Source organism: Podarcis melisellensis (genome assembly GCF_964234715.1).
Source record: "Podarcis melisellensis genome assembly, chromosome: 12".
Classification (NCBI taxonomy): Eukaryota; Metazoa; Chordata; class Lepidosauria; order Squamata; family Lacertidae; genus Podarcis; species Podarcis melisellensis.
The window spans coordinates 16,705,696-16,716,621 of NC_138544.1; the positions used below are offsets into that span (position 1 = coordinate 16,705,696).

At 42.6% G+C, this 10,926-nt stretch overlaps 1 protein-coding gene across 5 annotated transcripts in view; it reads right to left on the reverse strand.

Annotated features, from left to right (window-relative positions):
* The window catches only part of CNOT10 (CCR4-NOT transcription complex subunit 10), a 43,690-nt gene that overhangs the window by 16,523 nt on the left and 16,241 nt on the right, over positions 1–10,926 (reverse strand). For 2 of the 5 annotated variants that reach the window (XM_081883238.1, XM_081883237.1), the window contains exons 2-10: positions 6,364–6,458; positions 5,703–5,864; positions 5,207–5,357; positions 4,591–4,733; positions 3,851–3,937; positions 3,026–3,109; positions 1,984–2,101; positions 1,452–1,601; positions 308–510 (exon numbers count right to left, since the gene is read on the reverse strand). In XM_081883238.1, the coding sequence (XP_081739364.1) occupies positions 308–510; positions 1,452–1,601; positions 1,984–2,101; positions 3,026–3,109; positions 3,851–3,937; positions 4,591–4,733; positions 5,207–5,357; positions 5,703–5,864; positions 6,364–6,458 (1,193 nt within the window). Of the gene's footprint in view, positions 1–307; positions 511–1,451; positions 1,602–1,983; positions 2,102–3,025; positions 3,110–3,850; positions 3,938–4,590; positions 4,734–5,206; positions 5,358–5,702; positions 5,865–6,363; positions 6,459–8,313; positions 8,405–10,073; positions 10,492–10,715; positions 10,922–10,926 lie in introns of those variants that run through there. The other 3 variants (XM_081883239.1, XM_081883240.1, XM_081883241.1) reach the window with 3 other exon arrangements.

Sequence of the window (10,926 nt, forward strand, 5' to 3'; positions counted from 1 at the left end):
CAAAGAGGCTCACAAGGAACAAAATGGAAGTGCAGTTGTTTTCCTATAATCAAAAATGGCTCCTTTCAACAACCTGAAGAAAATGGTGATAACTCTCTTTAATAGTTTCCCAGAGTATTTAAAAACCTGGCTCCTCACTAGGATTTCCAGGTTGTTCCACAAAGATAATTAAGCAGCTGAGAATACTGTGAACTTAACAAATGACTGCAGGATTAAAAAAACATTAAACTCCCAGAACTGCATTTTTGTATGTATGTGCTATTAAACTATTTCTGATTAGGAAAAAAATCTGTGGGGTTCATCTTACTCCTTTATTGGCAGCTATGCAGCATTCGGCTATCCTCAGCCAGAGACGAGGGTTCGAATGATAAACTTGGACGGCTTCTATCAGGCATTCAAAAGCAGCTAGCGGTCTCCCAATATGCAAGAGCTGAATGCCGCAGTTATACAGCAACTCATAACGCTTGTTAGTCAACAAGGTGCACATTGGTCGTCCTGAGAACTTTTTACCTGTGAAAAAGAATCAGACAACATTCAGTGCAAAAAGGACACTGCTGGAAAAGGAACAGGTTAATTAACCTGTATCCAAAGACAAGTCACACTGGAGCTTACCAAAACTAGAATTAATATAATCACTGCTTTACCATGGCCACTAACCTCTTCATGACATAGATAAGCATATTTTAACAAGTGACTTGCACTTGGACACACAAATTACTTCATAGCAAAAGTAGGGATCTGAATCCTGTCACTTAAGACCAAGTCAAATTCTCCCCCCTCCCAAAAAAACCCTCTTTTTTATTTGAGTTGAGGCTGCACTAATGTGGTCAATTCTTCATGCCATGACAATTTTGCAACTCAAGGAACCCAATATATCTTTGTGCACTCTATACGTATTAGTTTTGCATCTCTCAAAGTTATTCGCTTATGGTAAGCAGGATTGCTGGAGGGAGAACTTTAGACAAAGGCTCAAAACATTAGGGAGCAGCTTGCTTGGCAGGGGGTTGGACTCGATGGCCCTTGTGGTCTCTTCCAACTCTATGATTCTATGCATGTGCAACAGTAGAATGACCACCAGAGATATGACAGAGGCGAGGCCAATGAATGCACCCTCCCACTTTCCTTCTCATGCAGTTCTTGTAGAGAGTCTATCTGGTACTTAAAATACATATAAAGTCTGGCTACCTCCTCTATAAATTTAGGTGATGCACTAAATTGATTACTATTTAAACATTTGGAAGAACTGAGGCTCTGCTTTTTGCATTATGTGGTCTAGCTGGAAAAATAGGTTGGAAAATACAATTCTACATATTAAGAAGTCACATATTAAGTAGTTTTTCAATACTGATGTATTTCAATTGTGGGAGGGAGCCATTTCATGCTTATATTATAGGCACATAAAAATACAATTTGCTAATGCTGCAGCATGTTTTATTACTAGTCGACCTTACCTGTGTCGGAGCCACCTGTTCCAAGCTGTGCACAGGCATTGTCATTCTCCTGCAAGGCCTTTTTGAAATAGAAAATTCCCAAGTTGTGTTTCCCCATAGCAAAATGGATGCACCCAAGGTTATTCCAGAACATGCACCGTAAGCATTCACCTAAGAAAAAAATAAATAAATGAAATTCTGGCCTTTTTTTTTTTTAAAGGCCCACAGGGACTGCCTCCGCTGCTCATTTTGCTCGCCAATGCCCTCATTTCCTCATAGCACCTTTGTATCCTTCTAGTCCTGCTTTATTGAAACCTCTGCTGTTGTTCAAAACTGCCATTTTAAAACCCGCACTCTCTTTTGCTCCCCTCCTATGAGTTTATGCAAATTTTCCAATGGGGGCTGTGTGATGACAGCCTTGCATTTTTATGTATATAGGAAGAAATCTACTAGAGATACTCCTGTCCACACAAGCATTTTACACCAATTCAAGGCAAGGGAATTAAAATGTGAAATGAAGCCCCGTTTTTGCAAACATGTAAGTTTAAGGTACCTGTTTTCATAAATCCCGGATGTTCTGCGATGTTTGAGCTGTTCAGCAGCTTTACTGCTTTCCGATAATTGCCTCTTAAATACTCAAAATTGCTTTTCAGAAAGAGAGAAGGAGCAGACTGTAAAGAGAACAATATCCATGGTTACTCGTACTTTGAAGGGAGAAATTTAGTGTGGTTGGATACTCCAGTTATCTACATGAGAGAAACAGTATGCTCAGAAGTGACTGCACATCCATCAGCCAGAAAGCCACCACTTACCAGTCCAAGCAGGACTTGCAGTGTGGCCTGAAGGACTGCTGACATAAGCAGGGAGTCATAAAATTGAGAGGCTGCCTAAGAGAAATAGCTACAATAGAGAAACTTACTCCAAAGGAATTCAGAAGTGCAGGGAAGTCAAGCTGGAAGCAAGAGCAGCCAGTGGGGAGAGACAGCGGCAAGGTCATGTCCCCCCAAGCAAAGGCAGGGAGGCTGCAAGGCAGGGTGGACAGCTGAGCCAATCAGGTGCTCTCATTGGTTTACTCATACCACCCAACCTTGTTGTTGCTCTGCCCTGCTAAGCGGCAGTGACAATGGCACCAGGAGACCAGTCCTGTATTGGTGCCCCGACCCCTTCTTGGCTGGTAGTAATGGAAGAACTGGGACGGAAGGTATTTGGGGCACTGACCTCTTTGAAGAAATGTGATGGGGGGGCTTTTAGAACTCTTATTCTGCTGCTAAAACCCAACCGAGTACAAGTTCAAATCTTTAAATGAAACATTAGAATCTACAAAATCAATCATCACCTATAAAGCTATGTTATCTTAAACTGCCAAGTCCTATCACAGATGTATAAACTAGATGAATAGTTATATCATTAACAATCCAGAATCAGGTTGGGACTCTAGAAGTCCCAACTATGTCATTTTCTCAAATCCTAAAAGAGAATCTTTATTTTCAATGTATCCCTTCCACATTACGATCTGTCCATCAAATGCTATGATGAATGAATGATTCTTTAAAAATACAAACATGTGACTTAAACCAACAGTTATGGTTACTTACATTTCCAGCGGTGTTCATAACCGACTTTATCTCCCTCTTGCATGCTTTCAGAGACTTCATCTGAATATAGGCTCGCACCTTATACTGTTAATGAATAAGTGACCTCATGAAACTGAAATAAAACTACGACAGCTACTCAGAAATTAATTATTGTATTTGGGGAACAATATACAGTGACATGGCATGATACACAATTTGCTGAACAAAGGTTAAAACATGTTTATGTTCAAAATTGAATATTTGAAGATAAATTGAAGCCTTAACACAGTTGAGGAATTGTGTACTAAACTAAATTGCTAATTAAAATAGCCCACCAACATTGTTTAACGGTCATCAGAAAATCCATACTACACTTTATAGTTCATTAGTAAAGGATATACAAAGCAAAAGGTTAGAACTGTATTATATGCTTGCAAAATAGGCATAACGATTTGAAATACTGAAACTAAAGACTAATTCACACATCTAAGTGGCTGCCTATTTTGTCCACATAATAATACCTTCTGGGTACATAATTATGCAGAGAAACTTGCTGTGAACTGACCCGCACATGGATATTGATAACGAAGGACAGCAACTATTTCCACAATCAGAGTGACTAGATTGAGCACAATGTTTGCCAGAAAAAAATAGTTGCTGTGAGCTGTATCTAACACAGGCCAGTACACAACAAAGCTACTCTTACAGTTATATACATTGGAGTGACTGTGGAATGGAAATAATTACACATATGTCCTAGCCTTGGGTCACTTGAAAAATGCAAAACAGCATGTAGTACCTTCTAAAGTGTCATATAGAATAAAAAAGCCCTATATTTAGTCTTACCTGATGAATTTTAGACTTAGCAGCTTCTGTCAGGGTTCCACTTTCAGCTTTGTGATTGGAAGTTTCCTTACTAGTGTTATTACCTGTCTGATCACAAATTGAGAGAGGAAACAATTGTCAGATTTTAAAGCAGATGGTTATGGGTGTTACATGACACATAGTTCCTAATTCCTGAAGCATCTCATGAAGGAGTAGCCCTCCAACCCTAATCAACCTAATGAAGGCATTGCCACAAAAACAGTCACAGAGAAAAGCCTATGAGATGGCAGCTGTGACTCTCAAAAGAAACACCTGTGTGAAAATAAAACAAAACACAAATTGTTAAGAGGCCACCAGAAAGCAGTTTGGCTACAATAAAGGATTCCCATGCTGTTAAAAATAATTTTATTGATTAATGTGAACAGTTCCAAATAATAATAATAATAATAATAATAATAATAATAATAATAATTTTTTTATTTATACCCTGCCCTCCCCAGCCAAGGCCGGGCTCAGAGCGGCTTACAAGCAATAATAAAAACAAGATGAATGATTACAACTTAAAAAACAAAAATAAAATACAACATTAAAATAATGGAACATTAAAATATTAAAATGTAGCCTCATCGCAGAAGGAGAAGGAAGAGAGAGAAAAATCCAAACTATATGAAATTCCACCATCGTTTCAAAAGGCCAATTAAAGTTTATCTTGACAAGTATTCTTAAATTACTACATTTCCTCTATATTCTCCTAGACCTACCTCATTTTTCCCATTTTTGTTGTTGCCACCTTGTAAAATCATTTTTTCCAATACAGCAAGCAGATGCAAGGCTTTTTCAGCTTGGCAAGTCAGCAGGTATAAGTCTACAAGCAGGAAGCACACTGCCTGGGCAAATCTCTCCTCTAGAAGACAAAATGACAAACATTTAGTCCTTTCCTTGATAGTGTTTGCTAAAACTAGTTCAAGGATACTAAACCTGTCCCAAATGCAGGTGATTTTCACATTTACATTAAGGATTACTTATGAAAACCAACCACCACAATACTTTTCTGCTTTAAATACTTGACTTTGTTAATGCTTTCAGTTTAAAGCTAGTCATACAAGTGCACATAATTAGACAGCAGCTTCTGCAAACTTCTGAAGTTGTGCATACGAAGATGTATCTGAACACAGGCAGCTACATATTTGCTCCTGTGATTATACTATTGTTATATGCATAAGAGAAAAATTTGTTTAATTGGTTTTGAACTATTTTCTTGACTAGATATGTAATTTTAAATATAATGAATACAAATTAGCTTTCTCAAGCAAAAGTTGCATGAAATCTGAGATAGGGGAGACTAGGACCAGGAGCCTTTTACCTCTGTCAACTTACCAAAAGGTTCTATGAATTGATAAAGCTTCTCTCCAACTATTATCGCTTCAGTATACTGCCGAAGATGGTACAAAATAACAGCTTGATTGTAGTAAAGCATGCTGTTTTCAACATCATCTAATCCATCCATTTCCTCAACAGCTGAATGAACCTGGGGGATAAAAACACAGCCCTTTTTTTTTTACCCACTCCTCCATTTATGACCAAATAAAAAAAAAGCACTGTTAAATCAGTATGTGCTACAGACTGGTCTACGTGAAAATGTAACTTGCTATTGCCATTTCCCAAAGCACTCCAAATACAAGATGATAGTTTACTTACAAACAGAAATAAGAACAGAAAGAACTTCCTGCAGTATCTACTCTGGTCTTCAAGATTCCATTGCCTTTTGGAAATGACTTTTTGCAGGATTATGGAGGGACGAGAAATATTTGTGCAAATCACAAGGAACCCTTTACAAAAAAGAGGGCGGAAACAACAAACAAGCAAGCAATACCTGGTTTTTCAGCTGATTAAGTGTTTGTTTCAAGTTGTCAGTTGTCGTCTGATTACTTTTACAGAACTCTGCTACTGCCATGTTCAAAACTATTTTGTAATCATCCTTGTTAATTTCTTGCAAGCAGCTAAGGTGTTGTAGACAAGCTTCGTAGTTGCCAGCCTGCAAGGATCACATTTGAAAAGGCAATGTTTAAATAGACACATTTTAAAAATCAAAACCCAGCTTAGAATTCCAAAACACTGCTTCTAATTTACAGAGGAGCACAGGCAGATGTCACATTTTCCAATCTGGAACAAGTCATGTGTGCAATCCCTCCGCCCGTCTCCTTTTCCTACCTCAGTGGGAAATATTTGCCTAGCTAGCAGCCTGAACTATGCAGAAACCAAAATATTAAAAGGATTGATAGAGTGGAAAGATCTATCAAATTGCATTTCCCCTGCAAAAACATCAGACTGAAGGCTGGAGGTATTCTATACCTTTTGGGATGTCTGAATTTATTCTTTACAAGAAGCAGTGCCTATGATGTGAAATAAGCTGCTCCTCAAAATCATACCAGCTCCACACTTTGCTTGCTATGGGAAACACTGTGCTTCCAAAAACTATCTATCACACTACATGTGTATGACATACATATTTGCTACCTCAAGAATTGCCTTACCATGAATGCTTGCAGAGCACTGTTTGAGAGCTCCTTCTCTTGATCAGTAATCCCAGATGATGTGCCTGCTGCTTCATGCTTTTCTGCTCCCTGATCTGCAACACAAGTGTTTCAAACAACAGCTAACTCCAAGCATAGTTTCAAACCATTCTAAGAAAAGCTTAAATCATATTGTGTTCTTGCTCGTGCTCCAAGCATATTTTTTTTCTGAGAGAATACTGAATTCTGTAATTTTGAATCCTTGCTTTTAAAGGTTCAGGTATATGTCATTAAGAACAGCAGGTTGAAATAAATAAGTCAATGAGAAACTTAAGTATGTGGGTAAACAGTGCGGCTTGCTTGGCACCTTACAGAAGGGTTTGGTGGAATGTAGATCAGATTTGCTGGGAGATGTATGGGTGATTTGCAGTTAAGATGAGAAGTATATCGAACTCCCAACACATCAACAGCCGAAACAACTAAAAAGCTATTTGCAATAGACTGCTGAAAAAGGGAAAACTTAGAAATACACTCCCAGTTTTCCCTAAGTGAAAGCACTTGTCAGCTTGGTTCTGGTAGGGATCACAAATTTCTGGAGTAAGCATGTGCAAAGATCTATGTTACAGGTAGGTAGCCGTGTTGGTCTGCTGTAGTCGAAACAAAATAAAAAAATTCCTTCCAGTACTACCTTAGAGACCAACTAGGTTTGTTACTGTATTCTGAAACAGTGTGCATGCACATGAAAGCTCATACCAATAACAAACTTAGCTGGTCTCTAAGGTGCTACTAAGGGACACAGGTGGCGCTGTGGGTTAAAGCCTCAGCGCCTAGGACTTGCTGATCGAAAGGTCGGCGGTTCGAATCCCTGCTGCGGGGTGCGCTCCCGCTGCTCGGTCCCAGCGCCTGCCAACCTAGCAGTTCGAAAGCACCTCCGGGTGCAAGTAGATAAATAGGGACCGCTTACCAGCGGGAAGGTAAACGGCGTTTCCGTGTGCAGCTCTGGCTCGCCAGAGCAGCAATGTCACACTGGCCATGTGACCCGGAAGTGTCTCCGGACAGCGCTGGCCCCTGGCCTCTTAAGTGAGATGGGCGCACAACCCCAGAGTCTGTCAAGACTGGCCCGTACGGGCAGGGGTACCTTTACCTTTTAAGGTGCTACTGGAAGGCATTTTATTTTGTTTCGACATGTGCAAAGAGGAACCCTGTTCCTTAATTCCTAGCACACATGCATACACCTGAGCCTGTATTTTGCAAAAGACTTGAGTTCGTGGACCTCAGAGTTCTAATAAAAAGTGAAGTCTGACATTTCTTCCCTTACAAAGTCCACAAGAAAATCCAAGTTCACCTTTAAAGCGTTTTTGCCCAGTTTAGGCTGAACTCTGATGAAAAAGGCCATTCTGGCTTCTATTACACATTCCTTGGTCACAACCAGATTAGATTACTTCAATGTGTTCTATTTGGGTCTGCCTTTGAAGTGTTCTGACACTTCCAACTGATGGAAAGCATATTAGCAATTTTATTTTATTTTTGTTTACTGATATTATACCAGCTTCATTAGCTTCAAATACAAAACCCTGGTTTTGGCCTTTACAGACCTAAAAGTTTTAGGATGTGAATATCTAAGGGACCACCTACTCCCAAATCCTAGTTGGGACCTACTTGCATACTTAAGCTGAGGCTCTCCTCTGTGTTACCACATTGCATATCAAATAGTGGTGTAACTGTGGTTGTATCCAGGCTTTAAGAAAACTTGTCTAAATTCCTCTTATGCCAGCCTGTAGGTGCCAGATCAATATGTTATTGTTTTGAAAGTTGTTTGAACTGTGTGGTCACAGAGAACTCTTCTCTCTATTATAGATCATTGAAACAGCTGCTTCTGTATACTGGCCAGTCCCATTCCATCTGCAGCTCTATCTCTTTCACCTGCAGGAAAAAAGCTAGAATCCCAAGCCTCTTCTTACTATATTGTACCTTTTCGTGGATCTTTTGGTGATGAAACCTGGGGCATAAATAAAATACAGTATTTGATTCCCCATGTTGATGCCATTTCACTGGTTTTGATGCCATTGCACTGGTTTCCCAGAGGCTGTTTTGCTATTAGTAGTTTTTTTAAAAAAATAAATGATTGTTTTATTATAGCACAATAGCTCTGGAAGATGGCACCTGCCAGAATACCCTGTTCCCTATTACATCTTGTCACTACCTCAACCGAGTCCTCAAACTGGGTCTAGGGACTGACCTCACTGCACTGTCAGAGGATTCTCAGGCACGTTTATCAGTTCAGATAGAGAGCTGACTAGCCACAAGAGAAAGAGCATTGGAGCCCAGGCTAATTCATTGTGTTCCTTACATTATTGCCCCCCAAGGTAGAAGAGTGCTGCACTGCACAGAGGATGTACAGGGAAACTCCCAGGGCATGTTTTGTTTTGTATTGATTTGATTGAATGCCCGCATGCTGCTTTCCCAGCAACACTGAGCTCAAAGCAGCTCATGATAATAATTAAAAATGAGCAAATGAGATTTCTACCAATACAATATATACAAAACACAAGAGCATATGAATCGAAAAACAAACCAACCATAATTCGATATGCAATGCAGTTCAAAACAAACATGTTTTATACACACACACATACATATATATATGTACAGTGGTACCTCGGGTTAAGTACTGTATTTTTCGCACCATAGGACGCACATTTCCCCTCCTAAAAAGCAAGGGAAAATGTGTGTGCGTCCTATGGAGCGAATGCAGGGGGGGAGGCAGGCGGGAAAAGCCCCCAAGAGCTGCACACAAGCTCAGTGCGCTCTTGCGGGCTTTTCCACAGGAGGGAGAAGGGACTGACTGGCCGCATCAGTCCCTTCTTCCACCTCCCAGAAAAGCCAGGGGAAGCCGCGATCTCTTTAAAGGAGTTGCGTGGCTTCTGCCAGTTTTGCGGGAGGTGGGTGAATCCCCCCACCTCCCAGGAAAGCCCTGCGCAGCGTCTCCCGGCAAAGAGAGGCTGCACGGGGCTATGGAGTCTTTAGCCCCACGCAGCCTCTCCCGGGAGGGAAAAGCTGCACGGGGCTAAAGGGGGAGCCAAAACAGCGAGCGGGATCCATCCTGCTCGCTGCCTTGGCTTGTGCCATAGCCGCGCGCAACCCCTCCGGCAGAGAGAGGTTGTGCGCAGCTTGTACGCTGCTCTTTGGGGCTGGGGGGGGGGAATTTTTTTTTTCTTGATTCCCCCCCCCTAAAAACTGGGTGCGCCCTATGATCCGGTGCGCCCTATGGTGCGAAAAATACGGTACTTAATTCGTTCCGGAGATCCATTCTTAACCTGAAACTGTTCTTAACCTGAAGCACCACTTTAGCTAATGGGGCCTCCCATTGCTGCCGCCGTGCCACCACCACCGCACAATTTCTGTTCTCATCCTGAAGCAAAGTTCTTAACCCGAGGTACTATTTCTGGGTTAACAGAGTCTGTAACCTGAAGCGTATGGAACCCAAGGTACCACTGTATCAGAAACAGCTGCTGACCACCAGCTGACACAACTTCTCTGGGAAGGGGCAGCAGCATAGCCCCCGGCAGCAGGTTCTTTTGGAGTATGGGCCTGAGAAGCCCTTTCAGTTGCCCCCTGAACATCCATAGTGGAAGAAAAGCAGGATATAAATGCAATCAAGCGCACCTGCCAGCACCCTCTCACAAGGAGCTCTTTCATTCATTTCTGTTTTATTTACTACGTTTACATGCCACCTTTACCCTCCAAGGACCTCAAGGTGGTGCGCACGGTGCCCCTCCTCTCCGTTTCATCCTGTCAACAACCCGGCGAGGTAGGCTAGGCCTCCAACCTCACCCCAGAGAGCTTTGTGGCCGAGTGAGGCATTTGTCCTCCCAAGGCTGTACTCCAACACTCTAACCATTAGGCCACACAGCAGGGACCCTCTGTAACAGTACAGAACCACAGAGGGTCGTCTAGTCCAACCCCCGCCTGCAATGCAGGAACCTCAACTGTCAGGTTGGGCCCCCTCATGTTTTAGTTGTTGTTTGCTCCCCTTGTGGGCTGGGGAAGAGGAGGCGGGATATAAGCCGCAACTTGAGCCTCTTCCCCAGGCGGCAGCGACCACTAGGCGAAGCTGCCCCTCGCATCCCCGCTCCTGAGAAGGCGACGCCTCATCCCGCCCGCCGGCCCTACATTCCAGAACCGCGCGGAGGTACACGCTGCACCCCTCCCGCCCCATCCAATGAGGGCAGAGGAACCGCGGCTGAAAGGGGGATCATTCCGCCACGACCACCCAAAGGAGGTTATTCTCCCTTTCCCCCCCCCCCTCCGCCTGAGGAAGAACAAGTAGCCTCGTAAACAGCCGAGGCAGCCCGCGCCTGCTTTGTCCTCACCTCCGCCTTTGTCCGCTGCCATGGATGCTGCTCAAGACTCGCGCGCGGCTTATTAAAAGGCGGGGAAGAAAAAAAAGACGCCGTGTCTCTCTCTTTCCTCTCTCTCCACCCCCGCAGTCTCAGGTGGACTCGACCGCCTCCTGCGACAGCACCGCCGGGCTAGAAGAAGAGGAGCGGAGGGGAGGGGAGGGCGAGTCTATTTTATAGCCCC